Genomic DNA, 26,331 nt, shown 5'->3' on the forward strand with positions numbered 1-26,331 from the left:
TCTTCCTTTGCCGTTGGTTCACCCTCCAATGGCCGCCGCGGCCGGCGCGCTGCGGCCGGCGCACCGCGCTGATCCGATGGCAGGAGCCAGGAGCCAGGTGCTTTTCCTGGTCTCCCATGGGGTGCAGGGCCCAAGCACCTGGGCCATCCTCCACTGCACTCCCTGGCCACAGCAGAGGGCTGGCCTGGAAGAGGGGCAACCGGGACAGAATCCGGCGCCCCGACCGGGACTAGAAACCCGGTGTGCCGGCGCCGCTAGGCGGAGGATTAGCCTAGTGAGCCGCGGCGCCGGCCTAAGCCCCTAGGTTCTTTACCCACGCTGCGGCTGGGCACGGAGTCCCCAGGCTCATCCTTTCCGTGCATCCTTGGGCCGCGGCATCAGGAGCCGCCTCTGTGTCATGCTGTTCTGGCTGAGTTCTTGGGCTCCCTGCTGCTTAGGAGTGGTTGATCGGGCACATCCGGCACAGAAGTGATTCGTTTATCTACACATCGTTCACACTGTGGGTCTCTCAGCGATCTGCACCAGTGGATGTGGCTTCGTCCGTGTCTGCACATCTAAACTGGGTCCGAGAGCCAACCCTGGTGATTTCAGAACCCAGCCAGAAAACCACCCCCAAAACCTGCTTCTCAGGAGAGTTGCAGATAGTGGGATGGGGGCGCTGTGTCTGCTGAGGTGGGCTGGTGGTCACGGGCTCGCCCAGTCATTCTCGTCCGTGTCTGCGCGGGGTAGAGATGGCCTCAGAGACGTCATCTGGATTCAGCCAGTGCCTGTGGGTGCTGGCGCCCACCGACCTCTGCTCCAGGGATGGGAAGAAAGTGCTTCCTCCCCCTTTTAACCAGTCCCTGAAACATGGCACCAGTCGGCGTGCCTGAGCACTCTGATGGGTGGAGGCACAGGTGCAGTCGTGGGTAGGGCTGCTGCCGTTTGAGCAGAGCCTAAACGGGCCTTGGAGGAAGCAGACTGGGCCATGGGCAAGGACACCCACGCAGAAGGCCGGATGCAGAGCCAGCCCGCGGCCAAGGAGCACTTCCACCTGGCCCGTGTGCCGTGTTCTGTGCCGGAACCTGGAGCTGCTCCTTGCTTCTGGAAGTGCTGCTCCCATCACAGTACTTTGCATACTGGCAGAGGGAGTGCTCCCGGGAGTGGTGGCACTGTCCCTTCCTCTGCTGCCGTGCCCCTCTGCCTTGCTTTCTTACGTTTTTGGCTGGACATTTTATTTTATTATTTTTTTAAAGATTTATTTATTTACTTGAAAGAGTTAGAGGAGAGGCAGAGAGAGAGAGACAGACAGACAGGTCTTCCATCCACTGGTTCACTCTCCAGTCGGCTGCAACGGCCAGAGCTGCGGTGATCTGAAGTCAAGAGCCAGGAGCTTCTTCAGGGTCTCCCACATTGGTGCAGGGGCCCAAGGACTTGGGCCATCTTCTACTGCTTTCCAGGCCATAGCAGAGAGCTGGATCAGAAGTGGAGCAGCCAGGACTAGAATTGGCGCCCATCTGGGATGCCAGTACTGCAGGCGGCAGCTTTATCCACTATGCCACAACACCGGCCCCTGGCTGGATATTTTAAACATAATGGATTCCCCAGCATCTGTCCCATTTCCATACTGCTCATTGGTATTTTCGCCATTTCTGGGTTTCCCTAAAGGGATGGGTTTTGGTTTATAATTCTATTTAGGTGGTGCCAGTACAGTAAGTAGTTTGTAAAAAGAGGGAATTCATGCAACAGGATCAGACACAGCCTCGCTCAGTGCAGTCTGCCCAGGTGTTTGAGAGATGGGGTTTGTATTTGGAGGGAGGAACGCAGCGCAGTGTTCCTGGAGAGGGGCCGGCGTGTGGATCGTGTGTAGGGCACACCCAGCGGAGCCATCTGGAATACATGGAAAGTGTCGTCTGAGGGACGCTGGGGCAGAGTTGTGGTTTCTGGCTGCAGGGAGACCTGGGGCACGGCAGCCCACCGCAGGTCCAGGGGCACTGGGGACGCTTCCTCCACAGGAGCCTCCTGCCCTCTGTTTCGCTTTTTCCTCCTCCCCCAAAGATTATTGACTTGAACGAGAGTGACACAGTGAGAAATCTTCCATCTGTGGGTTTACTCTCAAAATGGCTGTGACATGGGCCAGGCTGAAATCGGGCACCAGGAACTCTACCCAGGTCTCCCACGCGGCAGGGCCCCAGGCACCTGGGCCCTCCTGTGCTGCTTTCCTAGGCACATCAGCAGGAGGCTGCACGGGAAGTGGAGCACCGGCTTATCACAGGCCCTGCGTTTGACGTGGGGGTGCAGTCCCCATGGACTTCTTTGTTCCTTCAGTGTGCGTCCCCTTGCTGGGCGACCTCAGCCAGGGCTGTAACAGGTCTTTATCTCTCTTTTAAACAACGATGTATCTATTTGTTTGAAAGGCAGAGTTACAGAGAAGCAGAAGCAGAGAGAGAGCCCGCTTCCAAATGTTGGTTTGCTCCCCAAATGGCGGCAACAGCTGGGGCTGGGTTTATCTGAAGTCAGGAGCCGAGAGCTTTTTCCAGGTCTCCCACATGGGTGCAGGGGCCCAACATTTGGGCCATCCTCCAGTGCTTTCCAGGCGCATTAGCAGGGAGCTGGATCACCCGGCACCCACTTGGGATGCCGGCACTGCACATGGCGGCTTTACCCGCTGCGCCACAGCGCCGGCCCCATTCCTGACTTCAGGTGTTGTTCCCTGCAGTAGTGTATGCTCACCCACGTTAATCGTCCTGCCGGGTTGGGGTCTGGGGCCCCCTGCCCACGGACCCGTGCATGCAGTGCAGCCACCAGCCACATCCTGGGTTGGCCTGGCGCAGCTGCAGCTTCTGGGAGAGGGAGAGCACACCCGTTTTTCCACGGAGTCGTGTTTGGTGTGGAGTGTCAGCCATGTGCTTCGGGGAAGGGGTTGGGGAAGGGGCCCCTGTAGGCTCAGTATCGAAAAGGCTGTGTGTGGAAGATGTGCTTTGCGTGTTTCTGAGGATGGGGCTGTCTGCCTGTCCTGTCCTGGACGCTGTCCTCATGGGACTGCAGGAAGCCCCTGTGGACACTCTGCCGCTCCACTGTCACGTTTCTCTAGCGAGAAGATGAATGGAGTTAAAACTCAGACCAGGCTAGACATTGTCTTCTCCAAAGAGAAATTCAGCGCTGCTATCTGGCTGATGCTGCCTGTAATTTAAAATAAATGTTTATTACATTTCTGGTCCTTCTCGTCTCAGCATACACATTCTGCACACTTAAACCCCCGGCTGTCCAGTGTTGAGACACAGCTGATGTACCTGCATCACATAACTATGCCATATGCTCTTCTAGAATATAGATGTTTCTGATACAGTTCTAAGATACGGTGTAAGCGATCACAAGTCTTAATTACACTGTGAGGGTCTGCTTGGTAATTAGATTTTTTCCCCTTGAGATAAACACACTCTGAGCGGTTGATGCAGCCCCAGGACTCTCAGACATTTGGATAAATGAAGGCAGCTGCTTCAAAATAAGGACAATGGATTGCGAGCACCAGTGCCTTTAATGGAATCCTGTCAGTGCTAACAAGAAGTTGTTGTGATCGGCATTGCCCGAGCTTGCGTGCTGGGTGTGCACAGAGCAGCAAGGCCGGCTGGTGTCTCAGAGCCCGTCATCCCCCGTGGAGGGTTTTTACAGCCGTGCAGGTGTGGAGCGGGCGTTGCTGGTGGTTCACCCAGGTTGAATAGGGGAGGCAGTCAGCTCCGTGGCTTCTGCATGCATGCGAGGTCCCGAGTCTCGCTGGACCTGCTCCCGATGTTGGTGCCCTGGGTGTCCGTGAGCCACTGTGGTCCACTTGCAGTTCTCAGTCACCCTCGCTAACAGACATGGTCCATGCAGCAGCGTTTACTCAGGAGTAGAATCGCACAGGAAGTAGAGACGAGCTGGGTGGTGGAAAGGCAGGAAGGAGGACATGGGGTTGGGGAGAGGTTCAGCCACCCCAGACACCCAGGCCCGGTGTGCGTGGCACGTGCTGCCAAGGTGAGGAGGCCCTTCCTTTGGGAGCAGTTGAAGGGCCTGTTCCTTCTCAGCAGAGCTCGCCTGATGGTCACCTCTGGCCTCTTGGGGCTGAATCTTCATCAAAGAGCTAAAGCCGAGTGGTTGATAATCTTTTTTGGTTTGTTTTATGGTTATTATTTCTGGCATGCATTGCATATTGCCCATTGACGTTTTCACCCAGCAGCGTAATAGCCTTGTGATTATTAGAGTAACAGGCTGCCAGCTTCGCAGAGAGTCATGGCGCTGGCCATGGTCCTTGTGTGTTGGGCGTGTTGTTAGGGGGAGGACCATCTCTGCTTACCTCTTGGGGCACGTTTTTCGTGCTTCTCTGTTACTTCTTTCTTTGCCCTCCAATCCAGGTTATCTGTGACCGTATTCTCTGGTGGTCTTGCAGGCATCTTTAAGTACTGTGTTTCTATTCCTCTTAGTGGCTGCCAGAGTTTACACACAGAAACCTCCCCTCCCCAGATTGGCTAATGTGCTGTGTCAGGTGTGAGGGGTGGCAAAGTGCACCTGGTACTCTTCCAGGAGGCCTTAAGTGCACACGCACTCACTCGCGGTGAGAGACAGCCCCTGCCGAAGGCGCGGGCCCATGGCATCAACCCTAGGAGAGCACCTCGAGGTTGCCCGGGGCCCTTTCCAGTGTGTGGAGGGGCCGGGTGGAGTGGGGTGTGCGGGTCCCTCAGATGCTCAGTAAGTTGAGGTCCTCCTTAGAAAGATGAGAGTTCATCTTTTTTTTTTTTTTTTAACGTTTAAGATGTATTTTATTTGTTTGAAAGGAAGCACAATGCAGAGAGAGGGGGAAACAGAGAGAAAGAGATCTTCATCCTCTGGGTCACGCCCCAAACTGTGAGGGAGGCTGTGGCTGTCCCTGGTCCTGTGTGGGACCCAGCGTCCCTAGCATAGGCCTCCATGTGTATGTGTGCATATAAGCCTTTTGAGTGTTTCTTCCATCTTGGGTGGGAGGTTCATCTTAGCATGTACGCATTTTAAAGCAATAACTGAGTCTCTGGGCTGCTTAGAGCAGACTTCAGACAAGCACATGGGGCACTGAAAATTCCTGTTAAAAATGGAAATCGCACTGGGAACTTGAGTGGTCTCGTGCACGTGGTGGGTGCTGGTTTATCCTGCTTTCCCGAAGCTGGAACGAGCTTCATTCATGTGTTTAGGTTACCCTGGTCTGAGCTGATGCTGGGGTTTGCTGAGCTGTGGTCCCCCCGCCCCAGGCTGCAAGCCAAGGGCAGGGAGCTCCTCCAGTTCCCTCCCTCCGTGGGTTGTCCTTCCCCTATGCCTCCACGCAAATCCTGAGCATTGCTGGCATGGGCAAGTGGTGTTAGCAACAAGGAGGTGGAAGGATTTAGATGCACAGAGACCCTCATGGCTACAGTGTTCATTTCCAAAACACTTTTTTTCCCCTCCACTAGAACCTTTTTGGGCCAGTGCCTCTTGCTGGAGGAGGTGCTGCCCCCAGCATGCGCAGCGACGCCCCCTCTTGGGCCCTCTGCCCGTTCCCCTCCCACCCCCACCCCCGGTTTTGCTGTCAGGCTCAGAAAGCGCTGTGCCTCTGGCTGCTGGAATGACCAGTTCAGTGAGGCAGGGGCTGCTCAGGCAGCCTCCGTGAGGAGCGGCCTTCTGTCCCTTGTTTGCACAAATTTTAGAGGAAGTGAATGGCCCCGCCCCTCTTCTCTCCTGGCGAAACTTAATTCTTCGATTTTTGAGAAATTATTTCTTTCATCCTGGATTTTCAAATTCACTCTCATAAAATTTTATGTTGCATTTTATTGGCATTTGAAAAATTTTCAGTCTGTAATGATTGTCTCTTTTCATGGCTATCTTTGCGATTGAGTGTGCTTTTTTTTCTTGATTACAGTAATTGAAGGTTATCTATTTTAAAATGATTGACTCTGATATTTTTAGGGGGGATTTTTAAAAAAAAATTATTTGAAAGTAGAGACAGAAAGGTTGGTCTTCCATCTGCTGTTTCACTCCCCAAATGGCTGGAGCTGGGCCGATCCAAAGCCAGGAGCCAGGAGCTTCTTCTGGGTCTCCCACATGGGTGCAGGGGCCCAAGGACTTGGGCCATCTTCTGTTGCTTTCCCAGGCCCTAGCAAAGAGCTGGTTTGGGAGTGGAGCAGCTGGGACTTGAACGCGGGCCCGTATGGGATGCTTGCGTCGCAGGCAGCACCCCAACACCTGCCGCTTCTCCTTTTCTTATTGTAGAAATGTTTCAAGTGAATACTTATTTTCTCTTAGATTGATAATATATAATGATGTGCTTTCCTTACATAAATTGTTTTTGAGTATTTATTTATTTGAAAGAGTTACAGAGGAAGAGGGAGAAGGAGATCTTTTGTCAGCTAGGTCCTTCTCCAGATGGCTGCAACAGACAGGGCTAGGCCAGGCCGAAGCCAGAAGCCAGGAACCAGGAGCATCTTCTATGTGGGTCCCATGTGGGTCAGGGGCCCAAGCACTTGGGTCATCTGCTGCTTTTCCCAGGCCTATTAGCAGGGAGCTGGGTCGGAAGTGAAGCAACGCTGGTGTCCATATAGGATGCTGGCATAGCAGACAGTGGCTTTACCCACTGTGCCACAACACCGGCCCCTGCTTGCCTCAGTTTTGACTGTGTTGTATAGTTTTTGGTATATGTAGTGTTTCCAGCATCATTTTTGGCTAATGTGTTATGATAGATTCGATTTTTTTTTGCTTTGAGCTAAGGATTCTATCCGGTAACTTGCTCTTTGTGCTTCTTGTGCTAGTTCAGGTTACTTATCCTTAGCAGATCTTTGTGTTACAGTGGCCCCTCTCCCATTTCATGTTTACTCCAGCACAAGGCAACTGTCCTAGGTTGGAACACCTCTGACAGCCTTTCAGGCTCCCTGGGAGAAGGGACCCTGGGGTCCTTCCCTCTCCCGTTCCTGATCAGAACTGATACGCTCCTCCGTGAGTGAAGAAGCCTCCTGCTGTAAAGAGTGGGCAAGGGATGGGAGACAGGAGGCTGTGGGGAACGGCCCCAGAATCCACTGGGTGGGCGTGCACCTGCAGGAGCCAGCTACACCTGCAGCCTTGGGAGTCGTGAGGACAGGAGATGATGGCCACAAGGCCTGGAGTCCCCTCGCCTGACGTCCAGCAGGTACTGAACAACCTGTGGCTCCTGTTGCTGGCCCAGGCTGTGTGTGCTGCAGCTGCCTCCCGATTGCTCCCTTGTGTTCTCCCCAAAGGAGCCTTCCTCGTTGTGCATCCTGAGTCTTGAGACGGCCCGACAGCTGGGCCGTGCTGCACAGTTCCAGGCTTCTGTTTGTCAGTGTGCGTCCTCTCCCCAGCTGGCGTGGGTGAGCCACGTGGCTGTGGATGCCCAGTTGGGCGTGGTCAAGCACTGCCCTGAGAGCGAGTCTGCCTTCCACATGCTTGACCCCGGCATGCCCAGCTCTCTCTGGATGCCGCCCCGCTGGGTTGCTGGGTCCAGAGCGCGGCTGCCAGGTTGCCTGTGTGGCAGTCTGAACGCTGAGGTTACCCCCCGTGGGCGTGGCCTACCCTCCACCGCCCTGCCCCTGCACTGTGTGGTGCAGTTTGCAGCTGGAGATTGTGTTCTGTTGTGATGACTGAGTCGTCCTGTTACCTGAAGAGCACTAAGCCCTAGAGCCCTTCCGCCTGACAGTCGGCCTGAGTGTAGCACTTGTCACGGGAACAGGGGAGCGCCTTTGCCTTCCGGGGCTCAGGGCCTCGGAGCCTGCACACTGAACTGGTGAAGACGCAGGGGGCGCCAGCACAGAGGTGGCTTATTGTGGGGAAGGCGGGACAGGAAAAGGCTGTTAGGAACAGAGACTTCTTGAGGAATTCTTTGGGAGCCTGTGAGGAAGTTTGTGGGCACAGGAGCGCCGGTCGTTCCGTGGGCACAGGAGTGCCGGTCGTTCCGTGGTCGTCTGGGCTGGGGATTCCCTGGAGGAGGGATTTGTGGTAGGACGTTCCTCCCGGGTCAGAGACGGGGAGCTCTGGGAAGGCTGTCTCCTGTGTCTGTGGGAGCTCCTGTGGGGTTCTGAGTGGGACCCGTGCACTCGTTTCCGTGGTGCTGCTGACGGCCTCCTCTGGGGCCAGCCTGTCTGCTGACCTTCCGAAGCCACGTTCCCAGCTTCCCCCCGCCCGCCCGCCCCTCCCCCCCCCGCCCCGGTGCACCTGCCCGAATGTCCCAGCAAGGTCACCCAGTGTGTGGTGTTGGCTGAGCCGGTGCTGCCGAGCTGGATCCAGGGAAATGGCCGAGACTGACCCATGACCGGGCAGGATCCCTCCTGGGTGGGGCAGACGTTTCTGCAGCAGATGCAAGGTAGACCTTAGACCAGGTCTGACCAGGTCATCAGGGGAGTCGGCGATGTGAGTGGCCACATGGACGATCTGGAGAGCACCAGAAACCTCGTGACATAGCACTGGAAGGTGAAAACGAGATAGCCGCCACACAGAAGACGTGGGCTGCTAAGGATTTCCACTGAAATCTGCAGCACCGTGTTTTTCAAGCCAAGACCAGATGGCCGTTTTGCAGCTAACTGCCGTGTGTAGACAGGTTCATAAAGTGCTCACTGTCGTGTACTGTAGAGTCAGTACACAGTACAGAGTGCTGTGAACACCCTCCTCTGTTGAATGTGGGATCGGACCTGTTGGAACCTGGTTAGTTGTGCTGTTAATTGTTGAACACCCGAACTTTGGTGGTTTAGGAAAACAACCTTCTGCACACTGCCTCAGCTGTCCACGTGGGGTCTTCACAGGCCGTTAGTATCTTGGACTCGGATACTCAGCACCTTTGGTTCTGACTTGGGTACCCATCCAGCCATGGTGAATGCCCGGCAGTGTCACTTGTAGGATGTCTCTGGTCCTGCCCTCAGCTGCTGTGGTTTTCTTTCTTTTTTTCAATTTCATTTCATTTTATTTGAAAGGCTGAGAGATGGGAGAGGAGAGCTTTTCCACATACTGGTTCATTCTCCAGACTCCTACGATAGCTGGGGCTGGGCCAGTAGCTGGGAACTCCGTCTGGATTTCCCAAGTGCATGGCAGGGGCCCAGGTACTTGGGCCACGGCCTGCTGCCTCCCAGGGTGCACACTAGCAGGAACCTGGGATTGGGGATGGCGCCAGCACTCTGACCCGGGATGCTGATGTCCCAAGTGGCGCCGCGTGCACTTCCCCCACTCTGCTGATGCCATGCTCCTCCTCTTTCTTTCTCTCTGCATTCATTCTGTCACATGCGCTGTAGCTGTAACAGCAGGAGTTTTGTTGCTTCCCTGTGGCTTGTTAAGTTGACTTGGCACTCCGCCAGCTGGCACCCCAAGGATGTCGCCCTCTCACGCTGTGCCACATCAGCTGAACGGGGTCACTTACTTCCCGGACCATCCCTTCTCCTCCCTCCCATCCCTTCCCCGGCCGGCCCAGCCGCTGCCCTTCAGGGGCGGCTCAGGCGTTCCCTGCTGGAGCTGCAGTGGAAACCCCAGCGTGCCAAGTCTCTTCTGGGGTGTCTGCCGGCTGGCTGAGTGTCTGTCTTTTCCCACTTTTCCATTATCCATAGAGCCTGGGCCTAATCCTTTTCATTTTCCCTTCAGGACGCTGCGCTCTGTGTCCTGGGCGAATCACTTAGAGGGATGAACAAGTAAACTCTGGGCCGGCAGGGCCGGTATTCTGCGCCTTGAGTACAGAGGAAGTGGGGGGCGGGGGCTGCGCGTCTCCCAGGGTCACAGGCCCCTTGTGGGCCTGGCCTTCAGTGCATGGGCACTACTTGGGCCCCCGACCTGCTTCTGTTTGCTGTCATGAGGTGATGCCGTTGAGGCTGGAGTGCCGTGGACTCCTCCAGGGGAGCCTGTGCAGCTGGTGAGGGCCGGGCAGGCTGCAGCCCCCGGTGTCTCGCACATCAGCTGAGCAGGCAGGCCCTTGAAACACAAAACAAAAGCAACCCAAGAACTCAGGGAAGCCTGGGACCCCCGGGTTGTTCTGATCAAACCTCTGCTGTTGTTCTGTCATCTCCACCTCAGCGTTTGTGCCAGTTATGGGACCTGGGGCCTCTGAGTGTGGTGCAGATGCGGGCCGAACTTCACTTTCAGATTCTGCCTGGCCCAGCCCCGGCCGTTGTGGCTGCGTGAACCAGTGGAAGCAAGATACCTCTGTTGCTCCTTCTCTTTCTAACTTTGACTTTCAAATCAGTCAGTCAATCTTTAAAAGAAAAAAGCAGCAGAGAATCTGGAGCTGAGAGGAGAAGGCATCTGACTGATTCCCAGCGGAGCTGGTGGAGGGTGGGTGGCAGTGTGCAGGAAGACGGAGGGCAGACGTCTGGGCCTGCAGGCAGGCGCTTTGCTGTGTTACTCCTGGACTTCTGCTGCCTAAGGTTGTCTTTGATGCTTACCCTTGGCTGTGGGATCAGCCTTGCCCTGCTGTTTCCTGCAGCCACTGTCCACCCCAGCTCTCCCTCCATGGCAGCTGCGAGCTATGCCTTGGAGTGCTGGGGATTGGGGAGAGAGCCAAGGGCCGACCGCAGGTGGCAGCAGAGGCGCTGCCCGGGCTCACCCGGCTTCATCTGTCTTCCCAGGGTGACTGAGCAACTGGAAAGGGAGGTTGCCAGGCAAGCTCCACGTGCTTTCAGTGCAGTGTCCGATGCCTGGACGTTGACAGCAGAGGGAGTGGGGACAAGGACATGCCAGTGTATTGGTCCTAGGACCTAGCCAAGGTGTCTAGGAAGCAGTGGCCTCAATGAGGACATCAGGCGTCCTGCTCAGTCCTTGAATTCAGCAGACTTCATGTTTAGTTGGCACCCTCACCCTACCCCGGGAGGGAACTGGACAGAAAGGGGCAGCTCTGGCCTTGGAGCCACCCAGCTGGAGACGTCCAGTGGTCTGGTTGCTCCTGTGCCCCGCAGGTCTCGGGAAGACACAGGAGAGCAAGGCAGCGCGTCCTGGGAGGGCTCCCTTGACAGGCAAACCTAGCACTGCTGAAGGCGGGTAGGCAGGTGGTTGCCTGCCCTGCTGCGTAGACTCGTGAAGAGTGTGCGAATTGTCTGGGTGGCTGGCAGACACTGGTGTGTGTGGTCGCCTGGCTCTTGCTGTTTCAAGGAGCAGCCTGGTGACGGTGCCCTGCCAGCAGGAGGTTGCTGTCCAGGTGTCGTGTCCTGCAATTGGCTGCAGAGCGGAGAGGCTCCCAGAGCCTACCTAGCATGCTGGCGGCGGAGGGGTGGGAGCGGTGTCAAACGGCTGCCCTGAAGTTAGGGGGAGTAACGGTAGAAGGGGTCCAGGTCTCCTTAGAGCACAGCAGTGGAGATCCCGCGTGTCATCCAGAAAGACCTGGCTTTCCCTGGAATCACGGATTTCTGGCCTCAGGTTGCTTGTGCGATGCCAGGAGCAGGACTGCCGAGGCGTGACTCCCTCTCCCACGTGTACTTGTGGGAAGCTTCAGAGCTGAGGAATTCTCTCTCTCTCTGGGAGCAGCTGGTTTGAAATCTGACACCGGCCCAAGCTGAGCCTTTTCCAGGCAGCAGGTGCAGTGAGGGGAGGGTTGCTGAGTGCTGTGTGTGTGTTGATGAGGCAGACCTCAGACAGGCCAGTGAAGTCACTGCAGAAGCTTCCGAATGGAATCTGCATACATTAACCTCTGGCTGTTTATGTAGACTTGGAATCAGGTTAAGCTCGAGAGGAATTTGCTGTGCACGCCCCGCTGGGGCAGCAGCTGCTCCTCAGGGGGAAGTGCCAGCAGCACGGGTGCCCGTGGTGGTGACCGAGGGCCATGGTGAGCGTTTCCTGAGCCACGGCGTGCAGGGCGCCCTCCCCGGCACTCTGGCTTGCTGTGTGGGGGACATACAGAGAAATAGACCCGAGAGAAAGCCAGCCCAGTAGGTGCTCACCGGGAGCCTGCTCAGGCGTGGGGAGGGCCGGCGGTGCAGCGCCTTCCTGACTGGAAGGGCTGGAGGTGGGGCCGCTGCAGAAGAGCGAGGCGGGCGAGCATCAGCGTGGTGCGAGCTGCGAGGGGGCTCCGAAGCCCCCTCCCCGGTGTGCTGCCCGGACAGAGAGCCACAGCGAGGGCTTCCTGCAAAAGTGCTGAGTGCAGACGCTGATGCGAGTGCCGGGGTCCCTCAGTCACCGCAGGGCACTGGCCCCGAGGTCCCCCCAAGTGCTCTGATCAGCAGATGTGCAGGGCCTGTAGAAAATGGTGTAGTGCAGGCTGGCGCTGTGGCTCAATGGGCTAATCCTCTGCCTGCGGCGCCGGCACACCGGGTTCTAGTCCCGGTCGGGGCGCCGGATTCTGTCCCGGTTGCCCCTCTTCCAGGCCAGCTCTCTGCTGTGGCCAGGGAGTGCAGTGGAGGATGGCCCAAGTGCTTGGGCCCTGCACCCCATGGGAGACCAGGAGAAACACCTGGCTCCTGGCTTTGGATCTGGGCAGTGTGCCGGCCGCGGCGGCCATTGGAGGGTGAACCAACGGCAAAGGAAGACCTTTCTCTCTGTCTCTCTCACTGTCTACTCTGCCTGTCCAAAAAAAAAAAGGAAAAGAAAATGGTGTATTGTTTGCATAGAGCCTGCTCATCCATGCACTTGGATTAAAAGTTGTTTTTAACATTGAATTGTCAGTTCATTGCAGCTCTTCATTTGAAAGGCAAAGGAGGGAAAGAGATCTTGCATTTGCTGGTTCACTCTCCAGATTCCTGCAACAGCCAGGACTGGGCCAGGCCAGAGAAGGGAGCCGGGACCTCTGGGTCTGCCTTCCAGGTGGCAGGGACCACGCACTTGAAGCAGTACCTGCTGCCGCCCGGGGATTCAGAAGCAGAGCTCAGATTCAAACCCAGGCACGCCCATGTAGGGTGCAGGCATCCCAACAGGTGTCTTACCTGTTGTGCCAAGTGCCCACCCTCCATGTACTGCAGCCCATCTCTAGATAACTTTCAAATACCTAATATTACGTAGATGCTATGTAAGTGGCTGCCGCACTGTGCCGTTCAGGGAATAACCAAGAGTGGAGGTCTGTATGCGTTCAGCTCAGATGCCGTGTTTCCTGCCTTGGCTGATCCAGCCCATTTGGAACCTGTAGACACGCAGGCCCAGCTGTGCCCCATGGCTGGGTCTGGATGCAACCAGCTGTCTTGCTGGTGCCTGACCGCAGGCCAGACTCTCAGGTCAGCCTCAGTCTGAAGCTGAGAGAGGAGGAGGTAGTTCCCAGGGCTCAGCTCCAGGCCCACACGGTCCAGGCCCTCCCTCAAGGCCCTTTCCTTGAGAAAGGCGGTGGCGGTGTGGGCTGGCTCGTCTGTTCTCAAGGCATGGGGCTTCAGGCCTTGTGTTTTGAACAGAGAGCTCTGGAGGTCCCAAGGACAGATGGGTGCGTCTCAGAAAGATGACTGGACACAGGAGAAGGCACTGCCGTGGGGCCAGGACCTGCCGCAGCAGCTTAGAGCGAGTGCGGCAGCTCTGGGCGACTGGGCACCGGCTGCCTTTCTGTGAAAGGAGGATGGGTGGGAAGCTGGGGTGGGCGCCCCCTGCCAAGGACGGGTGGGAAGCTGAAGTGGGCGCCCCCTGCCGAGGGTGGGCGGGAAGCTGAGGTGGGTGCCACCCCCCGCCGAGGGCGGGCAGGAAGCCGTGGTAGCCCTCCCCTGCCGCAGAGCATTTGCCCGCCTCACACGCTGACTTCTGGCCGGGAGGGAGGGCGCTGTCCGTGCTCCTGTCTGAGCGGTGGTGGCTGCCCTGGCTCGGGGCTCTGGAGGCCTTCTGTGCCTGTTCCTCCTTGAGCTTCTGGGTCTGTAGCGTGGAACACGTGCCCGGACCTTCAGCCAGATGTCCTTGTTGACACGCATTTACAAAGTTTCTACTCCCGGGGCCGGCACTGTGGCTCAGCGGGTTAATGCCCTGGCCTGAAGCGCCACATCCCATATGGGCACTGGTTCTAGTCCCAGCTGCTCCTCTTCTGATCCAGCTCTCTGCTGTGGCCCGGGATAGCAGTGGAAGATGGCCCAAGTCCTTGGGCCCCTGCACCCGCGTGGGAGACCAGGAGGAAGCTCCTGGCTTCGGATCGGCACAGCTCTGGCTGTTGCAGCCAGTTTGGGAGTGAACCATGGATGGGAGACCTCTCTCTCTCTCTCTCTCTCTCTCTCTCTCTCTCTCTCTACCTCTCCTCTCTCTGTAACTCTTTCAAATGAATAAATAAATATTTAAAAAACAAACAAATAAAAGTTTCTACTTCCAAAGTAATAGCGAGAAATACCCCTTGCTTATTTAAGGTAATTACTCCTGGTTTTATTTGTTTTTGGAATAATTCCCTGCTTTCTCGTTGTGTTTCTGTAGGACACCAAGCTTTGGATAATCATGGAGTATCTCGGTGGAGGCTCTGCCCTGGATCTGGTGAGTGCTGTGCTGTGTGCGTGGTGTCAGGCTTGGGTTCAAGGTCTTCCTGCACAGATCCCTTTGTTTCCGTCATTTAAGCTGTGTGAAAAAGGAGCCAAGCTATTTCGTTTTTATTTTTACTTGCATATTACTGAAAATTAGCAATTTACTTTGGAAGCCAGTTTTTTTGTTTCCTGGAAACCAATGAATTCTTTAATAGAAATAAAGACCTTTGTCTGGAATTAGTTTTTTTGTTGTTGAAAGTTTTATTTTTTGTCTTAAAGTGTGTGTGAGAGAGAGAGAGAGAGAGAGACCTTCCATCACACTGACTCACTCCCCAAATACCTGCAATAGCTGGAGCTGGGCCAGGATGAAGCCAGGAGCCTGGAACTCCTTCCAGGTCTCCCCTGGGGGTGGCAGGGACCCGAGTCCTTGAGCCGTTACCAGCTGGAAAGTGGAGCTGAGCCTCAAACCCAGAGACTGCGCTAGGGGCTTGGCTGTCCCTAGTGGCCTCCTACCCCTGTGCCAGAAGCCCAGCTCACCTGGGCTGCCATTTTTCTGAAAGTGGTTTGTTAGCTTTGTGAAGCTGTCAACATCCTTGTTTCAGATGGTCGTGTGGTAACTTGCTTAAGAAGAGTGTCCTTTGTTCATCCCAGGAGGAGGAGACATGGTGTGATTACTGAGGCAGGGCACCTGGTAGTGGACAGGGGTCAGGCCAAGGAGTGCACATGCACCGCTTTCACTGCTTGCCCACGTGACGGTGCACCAAGGGCACCAGACGCCAGTGCCCACGTGGGGCTGGGCACGCACCCAGGGAAGAGCACACAGCACACACACAAGATGGTGCACAGTGCGCACAGTACACACTCAGATGGCACACACAGGGCAGTGCACACAGGGCACACTCAGATGGCACACACGGGGCAGTGCACACAGGGCACACTCAGATGGCACACACGGGCCAGTGCACACAGGGCACACTCAGATGGCACACACGGGCCAGTGCACACAGGGCACACTCAGATGGCACACACGGGCCAGTGCACACAGCACACACTCAGATGGCACACACGGGACAGTACACACAGCACACACTCAGATGGCACACACGGGCCAGTGCACACAGGACACACTCAGATGGCACACACGGGGCAGTGCACACAGGACACACTCAGATGGCACACATGGGGCAGGGCACACAGCACACAGATGGCACACATGGGGCAGTTCACACAGCACACACTCAGATGGCACACACGGGCCAGTGCACACAGCACACACTCAGATGGCACACACAGGGCAGTGCACACAGCACACACTCAGATGGCACACACGGGCCAGTGCACACAGCACACAAACAAGATGGCACACACGGGGCAGTGCACACAGGACACAAACAAGATGGCACACACGGGGCAGTACACACAGGACACACTCAGATGGCACACACGGGGCAGTGCACACAGGACACACTCAGATGGGACACATGGGCCAGTGCACACAGCACACACTCAGATGGCACACACAGGGCAGTGCACACAGCACACACTCAGATGGCACACACGGGCAGTGCACACAGGACACAACACAGGGCATCACACAGGGGTGGAGAGTGTCTTAAGAGCAGTGGATGTTACTTGCTGACTGTGTAAAATGTAACTTTGAATGAAGCTTGGATGGGATGCATGCCAGTGAGGGGGCATATCCTGTCATGCTGGGAACACAGGATTTCTCTTAAAAAACTGACATGGCTGGTTAGCCGCTGACATCTTTCCCTGCTGTGGCTGTGCGTGACTCCAGGTAGTCGGCTGTCTTCAACGGCCCTTCCTATACAAACTCGGCTGTTCGGTGAGCAGTGACTCCCAAGGCAGCCTTAATCTATCATTGTAGTGTTTCCGTCTTGCGTGATGGAAAGTTGTTGGAAGACTGGGCAGAAGGCAGCATGGTTTCAGTAGTTATGGGCCACACAGGTGTTACTCTCTATGGGAGAGCTCTGTTCCTCACCGCAATCCAGGCTGAGTATCCTAGTCTGAAGTTCTGAAATGCACAGTGCTCCGAAGTTGGAGTTGTTTAAGTGTCATCAGGAGAGACCCCACACTTGGCCTCACGTGCTGGGTCACTGTCAGAGGCACAAGAGTATTAGAAATAGTGTTACCTTCAGCTTACGTGTAGAAGGTGTAAATGAAGCAGAAATGGGTCTCATATTTAAACCTGGGGCCTATACCCAAGAGAAATATGCAAATATTCCCAATTTTGAAAAGTTTCAAAATCTGAAACCCTGCTTGTCCCAAAGATTTTGGGTAAAGGGCACTCAGCCTGCAGTAACGGGTGGGCTGGGAAGGTAGCCTTCTCACACTGCATGTGCTTCTGGGAAGTTCATGTACCCAATTTAGGAAATTGCACACTGTCATAAGCCACAGAAACTGGATTTAAATGCTGTTAAGGAAGATTTTAAGAAAAAAGTAATGCGGTGTAAAATATGCATTAACCTGGGGAAAACAAAATAGCTGGATAAATCGTATGTCATGCCCTGATTCCTCTCCGTAAATGTATGAGCACACGCTGCAGGCAAAAGCTTTTCAGTCCCCCCCCCCCCCCCCCCCCCCCGGAAGTACTGCAGGGATATGGAACAGGCTGCGCTGGGCGAGATGGGATTTACAGTGTCTTCAGTGAACTTCATCTGGGGCAGGGCTGTTCTTTTGACGTGGAGTCCTTCAGAACAGCATTTCTTGTCGCTGAACGCCGTTAGTGGTTGCTTTCTTAGGAGCTTGGGAGTAAAGTCTGTAAAGTTTTCGACGTTACAAAAGGAAGTGCAGAATTCACCGTGTACTAGCATATGGCCTGGGCGTCCCGGCAAACCACCAGCCACCTTGGGCAGAAACCGTCCTTGCGACAAGAAACGAGCGTCTGCTTTGACTGCCTGGTCCTCTGACGTCACCAGTGAGGGAGCAGCAGCAGCCAGGGTCAGCTGTGCCAGCCCACAGGTAGAACTAGACTGGCCCTCGCACGCCCACTGCGGAGCCTGTGACCAGCCTTGGCCCCTGAGCTGTCCGCCCCCTACTTTCCAACTTGTTTGTTTGATTTTTTTTAAAGATTTATTTTATTTATTTGAAAGAGTTACAGAGAGAAGTAGAGACAGAGGAGAGAGAGGTCTTCATCCACTGGTTCATTCCCCAAATGGCCACAATGGCCAGAGCTGAGCTGATCCAAAGTCAGAAGCCAGGATCCTCTTCCAGGTCTCCCACGTGAGTGCAGGGACCCAAGTACTTGGGCCATCTTCCGCTGCTTTCCCAGGCTGTTCTCAGGGAGCTGGATCAGAAGTGGAGCAGCCGGAACTTGAACCGGCGCCTGTACAGGATGCTGGCACTGCAGGCCAGGGCTTTAACCCGCTGCGCCACAGCACCGGCCTCATTATTTAATTTTTAAATGTATTTATTTGGGAGGCAGAGAGTGAGAATCCACTGATTCACTCTCCAAATGCCCACAATGGCTTTATGTCCAGGGACTGAAGCCAGGAGCCAGGAACTCATTCTGGGCCTCCTCTGTGCATGGCGGGGATGCAGATATTTGAGCCGTTACCCGCTGCTTCCCAGAGTACACATTAGCAGGAAGCCGGAATCAGGAGAGGAGTAGGGACTTGGACCCAGGCCCTCTGATAGGGACTGTGGGTTTTTTGTTGGTTTGTTTTTTGATTTTTAAAGATTTATTTATTTGAAAGGCAGAGGCAGAGAGAGGGAAGTCTTCCATCTGCTGGTTCACTCCCCAGTTGGCTGCATTGGCCAGAGCTGGGCCTATCTGAAGCCTGGAGCCAGGGGCTTCTTCAGGGTCTCCCACATGGATGCAGGGCCATCTTCCACTGCTATCCTAGGCACATTAGCAGAGAGCAGGATCAGAAGAGGAGCAGCCGGGACTCAAACTGGCACCCATATGGGATGCCAGCACTGCAGGCGGTGGTTTTACCTGCTACGGCACAGCACTGGCCTGGGCTTTTTTTTTTTTTAAGATTTTATTTACTTGTTTGAGAGGTATACTTACAGACAAGGGGAGAGACAGAAAGGTATTCCAACCTCTGGTCCATTTCCCAAATGGCCGCAACGGCTAGAGCTAGCAGAGAGCTGGATCAGAAGAGGAGCAGCCAGGACACGAACTGGCACACATATGGGATGCCAGCGCTGTAGGCAGAGACTTAGCCCACTATGGCACAGCGCCAGCCCCGTGGTCTTCTTCATTAGGCCAAACACCCACCCTGCCTCCCACTTTGTTGTCTTTGTCTTTCCTCCCTTTTCTGTTGACTTGCCCCAAACCCTCAAAGAAAGAATACACTTCAGTAATTATGATATAATTAGTCCTTTAGATTTTATTGATTTGAGAGACAGAGGCAGGAAAACCAGAGGGAGAGAGCTCCGATTTGCTGGTTCACTCCCCAAATGACTGCAATAGCCAGGGCTGTGCCAGGGCTGAGGCTGGGATCTGGGGACACAGTGCAGGCCTCTTGCATAAGCGGCAGGGGCCCAGTTCCTTGAAGCATCACTGCTGCCTCCTGGGGTCTGATCTGTGTTAGCAGAAAGCTGGAGCCAGAACCACGAGCTGAACTCAGATCCTCTGATCTGGGCCTTGGATGTCTTGTCTTATCCGTAGTAATTACGGTTTTGAATGTTAAAAACTATTAGGATTACTTTAGAGAGGGTCTATTGTATGCTTATGAAAGACCTTGAAAACCAGAATATTGTCATACATAAAACTTGACACCATGTAGCAGAATAAATGAATTTGGAGCCTGTGTCTTTGAATAAAAATTTTTGTCTGATATTTTTGGGTCTGTGTCTCTGAAGAGGCCCAGGACAGTTTATTTGGGACCCCGTGGGCTCCTGCATGGGGGAGGCCCGTGAGTGTCTTGGTCACATGGCAGTTCCTGCCATCTCTGCAACCGGACACTCTTTGCTGGCTTGTTCGTCATGTCTTTCTAGATTCATCCTTTTCTCTTTGTGCGCTCAGCGATGAAAAGTCCTAAGCCTGCAGTGCGCTCTGGTCTGAGGCTGTCTTTCTGTAGCCCCTCCCCGCCCTTGACTGTAAACTCGGGAGTGTTTTATGTCATTTGAATTACAGTGTGTATGTTTTTCCATGGTCTACCTCACTCCACCTTATGGAGGACACGACACATTAGTTTAATTCCTCCCATTGGGTCTCAGTGACACCTCAGCTTAGGAGAAGGAGTTGGCCACTGTGTTTCACCCAAGATTGCTTTTTTTTTTTTTTTTTTTTTTAATTTTTTTTTTCAGAGACAGATACAGAGCTCCCATCCACTGGTTCACTCTGCAGATACCTGCGATGACCAGGACTGGGCCAGGTCAAAGCCAGGAGCTGGGAACTCGTCCAGGTCTCCAGGTGGGAGGCAGGGGACCCAAGTACCTGAGCCATCATCTGCTACCTCCCAGGGAGTGCGTTAGCAGGAAGCTGGGGCTGGAAACAGAGCTGGGACTTGAACCCCAGCACTCGGATATGGGATGCAGGCGGCTTAACGCGGCACTTGAATGCGAATGCTCAGCCCCACGTTTGCCTTTGGAGCACGTGTGACAGTGTCTGCAGTTGAGGGTTCCAGTGGAGACAGGTGTCTGGCATGTGGGACAGAGAGAAGACTGCCAGCCTGCTGCCTCGGGGGCAGTTGGAGGCGGCGGAGCCTGTCTGCTGTCACAGTTCTTTTTCTCGCAGAGCCCTTGCCAGGTGCTGCTAGCAGGTGTCGGGGCTGAATAGAATGCTTGAGACAGATTCCCAGGTGGGCCTGAAAGGGCTGGGCTTGGTTACGGGGTACAGGTGGGCTGGCCTCAGACCAGGCCGAGCGTCCTGACCGCTTTGGGCTTGCACACATCAAACAAGATGGTGGGGCCAGTCCTGTGGTGGAGCAGGTTAAGCCTCTGCCTGCAGTGTTGACATCCCATATGGGCGCCGACTTGAGTCTCAGCTGCTCCACTTCTGATCCAGCTCTCTGCTATGGCCTGGGAAAGCAGCGGAAGATGGCCCAGCTGCTTGAGCCCCTGCACCCATCTGGGGGAGACGTGGAGGAAGCTCCTGGCTCCTGGTTTTGGTATGACGCAGCTCTGGCCATTGTAGCCGACTGGGGAGTGAACCAGAGGATGGAGGAGCTCTTTCTCTCCCTCCCTCTCTGTAACTCGGACTTTGAAATAAAATACATAAATCATTTAAAAAAAAAAAAAAAGTGATTGAGGGCATGGCCGAAAGGCAGTGCTCCCCTGGGGTTTGGCAGTGAGGGTGTCTGCGTGTTTGGTTGCTGAGACGCCTGCCACGTGCTCGTGCCGCCCAGGACCGCGCAGAAGTGCCCGAGCTGCGTCCTGTAGGGCACTGCCCGCCTGCTCCCTGGTGCTGCATCCGTCCTCACTCTCCCCAGCGGCACCTCTGGGGTCTGGCGTGCAGACTGCAGAGACGGCGTAGTTAGTAAGAGCGCAGTGTGTCAGGGCACGTGTTGTGCTCTCTGTACACGTTTGCATCTGCTCAGTCTGTCGTTCTTTTTCTTTTTCTCCTTTAAAAGAATATGAAAGTAATAGAAATTGTCAGTGGGATCCCCGAGCCACTCTGTGGAAGCTGCCTGTGTGAGTGGTCTCTCCAGTTCCTGCAGATTCCAGGGTGCCGTGACGTAGGCCAGCGAAATCCGGCGTCTCCACTCCCAGTGCCTTGGTTTCGCAGCCTAGCGAGTGATGCTGTGTTGCATTCGGATGTTTGGTGTGCGCCCACTAGGCCCAGGGCTTCCTGCAGTGACCAGAGGGTGGGCCGAGGTGCTCCCACGGGCTGCTGTCCAGCGGGGAGGACGGTCGGTCCCTCATGCCCTGGGTGCTGGAAGGCGCCATATGGAGGATAAAGCCCGGCTCCGCAGCAGAGGGCCTGGCACTGGGAGGCGTAGCAGATTAAAGCTGGGTCAGTGTTGCCAGGACGGCCTTGGAATCTGAGGAGGAGCTGTGCTGCGGCAGTCGGTCTCTGACTCGGGCAGACATGGGTGACAGACTTGGACATGAGCACACGACGTGAGCTCGTGAGCTTTACACGGTGAGGTGGTGTTCGGTAGTATGTAGGTCAAGCTGCTGGTGCAGTGGCACGGAACGCTGTCTCACACAAGCTGGACGTGGATTTCTCTCCCACATGGGGGTCAGCGGTCCACAGCCTCGCCATGGACCTGTATGGGGGAGGTGGCTTTGCCATCTGTCGCCGTTGGCTTCCCACGGCTGCAGCCATTGTCCCGTTAATCTGCCAGTGTTTCGGGGCCAAGAGCAGGAGGGGTTGTGTGTCATGTGTGCTCGGTTCCGAGCTCTGTCACTTGCCCTGTCTTACCGCCGCAGGGCCCAGGTATGTGGTCTGTGCTGGGGCCGTGTGCCTGTCTGAGGGTGCCCATGCCAGAGGAAAGAGGGGCGACATGCAGGGGAGGGGGACTGGGAGATACCCACAGGTGGATGGACGCAGTCTAATCCGTTCCGGCAGCTTTCTTCACAGTCGTCTTAATGACAGCGTCTGCCATGTTCATGCTGCGTAGAAGTGCTAGTGGGGGCCAGGATTGTGCTACACTGAGTTAAAGCTGTTGCCTGTGACACCCGCATCCCGAACGGGCGCAGGTTTGGGTCCTGACTGTGCTTCTGATCCAGCTCCCTGCTAAGGCACCTGCGAAGGCAGCAGAAAGTGACCCAAGTATTTGGGCCTCTGCACCCACATGGGAGACCCTGGTGAAGTTCTTGGCCCAGACCAGCTCTTGTGGCAAATTGGGGAGTGAAACAGTGGGTGAAAGATCTCTCTGTCTCTGCCATTCAAATTAAAATAAGAGAAAGAAGTGGCAGTGATGGACAGTGCTGGTGTGTGACCCAGAACACAGCTCGGCCTGCTGTGACCTGGCGAGGACCGCCATGGTGCAGAGCAGCTGATGCCTTGTGAGTGAGTTCCACGTGGTGGTGCTAGGGCTGTCGGAGTCACGAGCGTTAGGGAGATGCTGGGTAGGTGAGAGAGAGGGGGCTTGCTGGAGGAACTGGCGCACGTCAGCATGGGGGCTGAGAAGTCCCGGAATGGGCCCTCTGCGAGGCGGCAGACCCTGCCAAGTCAGCCCGAGCACCAGAGTGCTGGCGGTGTTGCTGTGCGAGTCCCTGCGTCCAGAGACCAGAGAGCCTGGAGCTCTGATGTCCAGGGGCAGGGGAAGGAGGGAGGCCCAGTCCCACAGAGAGAAGACCTGCCTGTGCCTTGCCTTCCACCCAGCCCTTGGCCAACTGGACAGTGCCCACGCACTGCGTGAGGACCGGTCCTGCCTTCTTGGTCCAGTGGTTCAAACTCCAGTCTCTGTAGCAAACCCTCAGACACACCCACTGTATAGTGTGTCTCTAGTCTACTCCCTGACGGCTGTGTTGGTGGTGGACGGAGTGCTGGCCAGGTTTCAGAGGGCCTAGCCACAGGTCTGTTCATCACGGCTGCAGCCCGTAATTGTCCATGGGAAGATTTTTCTGTCTGTTTTTCCTCACCTCTGTCCTCTCTCTCTTTTTTTAAAAATGAAGATTTATTTATTTGAAAGAGTTAGAGGGATAGGCAGAGATCTTCCATCCACTAGTTCACTTTCTAAGTGGCCACAATGTCCAGGGCTGAGTAAGGCCGGAGCCAGGAGCCAGGAGCTTCATCCCGACCTCCCATGTGGGTGCAGGGGCCCAAACACTTGGATCATCTGCTCCTTTTCCCAGGCCGCTAGCAGAGGGCTAGATCAGAAGTGGAGCAGCCGGGACACAAACCAGCTTTACGTGCTGAGCCATGATGGTGGCCCCCTCGACTCTTCCTGTCTCCCGTGGTACTGGCAGCAGGCAGCTCTGCTGTTTCCTTTGTAGAGACCGGGGGTAGGCAGGGACTCAGGGCCAGCTGCTGCTGCTATGCGCGAGCAGACGCGCTGGGGAGGAAGTGGGCCCGGGCTCTGTGACGTGATTTTGAGCAGGGTGCCGTGAACAAGGGCACGTGTTCTGGCATCTCTTCTTGCTTGCGTCCCGTAGGTGGTGAGAAATCTTCATTGTGAAAATGAAAATTCCTGCCTTTTGTGAACACTGAGAAGTACACGTGGAAAAGGCAGAAATGTGTTTCTTGAAAAAAACTCGTGGACAGACGACTCTGGGAGATGTCAGTTCAGGGGAGCAGAGTGTGCATATGCGGTCTCAGTCCAAGGAGAGATCTCACCTAGGGTTTGGGGTGCTTCCCGGCGGGTGGCGGCCCCAGACAGTTTGTCTCTCTCTGAGCAGCTAATAGGAAGTCAGACGAGGAAAAGCCAGCACCAGCTCTTTCAGCTGGGTCCTGAGGGGAGAAAGCCGGGAGCCCCAGGCTCCTCCTGGGTGTGTCCATGCCAGTGATCCATGGTATCAGGAGAGGCATCAAAGTCTGGGGATTGTGGTGTAGACCAGGGTGGGCCTGACAGAGGTGAGCCAGGAAGGAGTGCCTGGCGTGAGGCAGACTGTAGTGTAGGCAGTTGGGGGCGGGTCCCGGCTCCCCCCCAACACTGGGCCCCACAAAATCCTTCTGGGAGTCACTCGAGGATTCCTGAGACACAGGGAAGGCTCGTCATGTCTGTCCAGGAAATGGGCATGTGTCAGTCCCAGCGCTGCCCGAGGTAGAGCCGTCTACATTTTCATGCCTTTTGGTCTAAAGCACACTGCCCTCCTTACGACTTGCTGATGAACTCCATGAGGCCGTGTCCTGGGTCAGTGAAGGCGAGTGCTCTGGGCTGGCGGGCTGGCTGGCTGGCTGGCTGTCGGGTCCGCAGGTGCCACGTGGAGCACCCGCGTTCTGGCAGGCTCGCCCCGCCTCGCCTGTCGGCCGCAGTGCTGTTCCGCAGCCGGCTCTTGGGGTCCCTGTAGCAGCTTGTCCTGTTGACAGCAGTGCCTGTTTAAGTGCAGGTGTTCGGTGTTGCCTCTGCTGCCCGCACTGTCTGTTCCCTCACCGTCTCAGTGACAGTGTGTCTGCCTCTCTCGTCAGTTAGAGCCTGGCCCTTTGGACGAGACTCAGATCGCCACCATCCTGAGAGAGATCCTCAAAGGACTCGATTACCTGCACTCGGAGAAGAAGATCCACAGAGACATTAAAGGTGAGCACTGCGGGGCGGGGCTCCCTCCTGGGCTCCGACGGGCAGCGGAGCACTGCGGGGCGGGGCTCCCTCCTGGGCTCTGATGGACAGTGGAGTACTGCGGGGCGGGGCTCCCTCCTGAGCTCAGGTGGGCAGTGTGGTCCGTGACGGCTGTCGCGACACATGGTCCAGCTGGGGAGAGGATGTGCGTGTCTCCTCGGTGCCGTTACAGCCATCACACCTCCTGGGTTCCTTCGCAGCGGCCAATGTCCTGCTGTCCGAACACGGGGCGGTGAAGCTGGCTGATTTCGGAGTGGCGGGCCAGCTGACAGACACCCAGATCAAAAGGAACACCTTTGTGGGCACCCCCTTCTGGATGGCGCCTGAGGTCATTAAGCAGTCAGCCTACGACTCGAAGGTAAGGGCGGGCTCCAGGCAGGTGCCTGGGCTGGGCTTCCCCCTCCTGTGCCCACAGCTGCTGTGGTCAGACTGAGGCTGGCGCCTTGAAATAGGTCGTAAAAGAGGTTCTCCGACCCTGGCTGTGCCCCGTGCCTTCTGCCTCCTGCGTGCACGAGCCCCCGGCACACGCACTGTGGGTCTGAGGGTGTGGGGACACCTGACGGAGCGTGTGCCGGTGGAGGCAGGGGGACTGCGGTGCGAGGATGGGCGCGGCCTGCCTAGGAGATGCCCCGCGCAGGGCCCCGGAGGCGTGGTCTGCAGAGGGCACAGGTGGGCTTGAAGGCCGAGAGGCGTGGGCGTGGGCCAGGCCTTGGACAAGACTGATGTTTGAGGCCCCTGCATACAGGAGCCGGCGGGGGGACAGGGCGGCTGCAGGCCCTGTCCCGGAGCTGCAGAGCTGAGCCTTTGTGCTGGCTGCAGCTCCCAGCACTGAGGACTGGCCGTCCTTGCGGCATCCTGGTTCCCCGAGGCTCCCACTTGTCCGCGCTCTCACTCTCCCCGTTTCTCCTGCATTCCTTCTCCCTTTGGGAAGCCTTTTAGGGTGGACTGAAAACCCTGGGTGCTCCTTGCTGCCTGGGTCTCTGATGTAACGTCATTTCCCACCATCTGCTCCTGTGAGCGGCCTGTGCACAGTGAAAATCCTGCGTGAGCCACGGAATTGACTTTTCTGAGGCAGGAGTTTCTAGCAATGTTTAACTCAGATAGGTTTACAGGCCAGACACTGTTTCTCTTATTGTTTTTAGTTTAGCATCTTATCTGGGGCTCTGTGTATATTTACACACACAAACAACCCTCCCCCCCCCCCATTCGCCCCCATGGATTTATTCCCCAAATGCCTGCAGCAGCCAGGGCTGGGCCACACTGCAGCCAGGAGCCCAGAACTCCATGCAGATCTCTCATGTGGGTGGCAGGGCCCCAAGGACTTGAGCCATCACTGCTGCCTCCCAGGGTGCGCATTAGCAGGAGGCTGGACTAGGGAGCAGAGCCAGGACTCAGGCCCGGGCCCTCAGATGCTGGAGGCAGGTGGCCCAGGCGGCATGGTGACTGCCACGCCGAACACTCACTCCGCTTCTCCCTTTGAAACAGAAATGCTCTCAGTGTTTACTAGCTGGGCCAGCTTGCTAGCACGGTGCACAGTGCCTGGGTGACGCTCCTGTGGCCTTGCACTTGCCGTCGGCTCTCACAGGGTGTTGACGTTGTGGTTGAGGTCCTGATTCCTGTGGGGGAGGGGAAGGGTGGCTCTGGCTGTCTCTTTGTTGGGATTGTGGTCGTGGCTGGTGGGCTTTTGTCCCCTGGCAGAGCGCACATGTTGTGGGCGTTGTGTTTGTGGGTGTCTGGCCCCAGCTGTTGGGTTACCTCCGTGGTTAACCTCATCTCCACAGCACCTCTGCCATCGGCCTGTTTCCTGGGGTCATGTGATTCTGGGACCTGGCGAGAACTTAGGTCCGTGATGCATTCTC

General features: G+C 56.0%; 1 protein-coding gene across 5 annotated transcripts in view; it reads left to right on the forward strand.

Annotated features, from left to right (window-relative positions):
• Positions 1-26,331, forward strand: part of STK24 (serine/threonine kinase 24) — a 92,799-nt gene that overhangs the window by 52,518 nt on the left and 13,950 nt on the right. For all 5 annotated transcript variants that reach the window (XR_007921145.2, XM_051850520.2, XM_051850521.2 and 2 more), the window contains exons 3-5: positions 14,296-14,352; positions 24,325-24,433; positions 24,673-24,830. Coding sequence is in view for 4 of the 5 variants with exons in the window: in XM_051850520.2 (XP_051706480.1) it covers positions 14,296-14,352; positions 24,325-24,433; positions 24,673-24,830 (324 nt within the window). In the remaining variant the exon portion in view is untranslated. The remainder of the gene's footprint in view (positions 1-14,295; positions 14,353-24,324; positions 24,434-24,672; positions 24,831-26,331) is intronic.

This window comes from Oryctolagus cuniculus, chromosome 9, assembly GCF_964237555.1.
Source record: "Oryctolagus cuniculus chromosome 9, mOryCun1.1, whole genome shotgun sequence".
In the NCBI taxonomy this organism is placed as follows: domain Eukaryota; kingdom Metazoa; phylum Chordata; class Mammalia; order Lagomorpha; family Leporidae; genus Oryctolagus; species Oryctolagus cuniculus.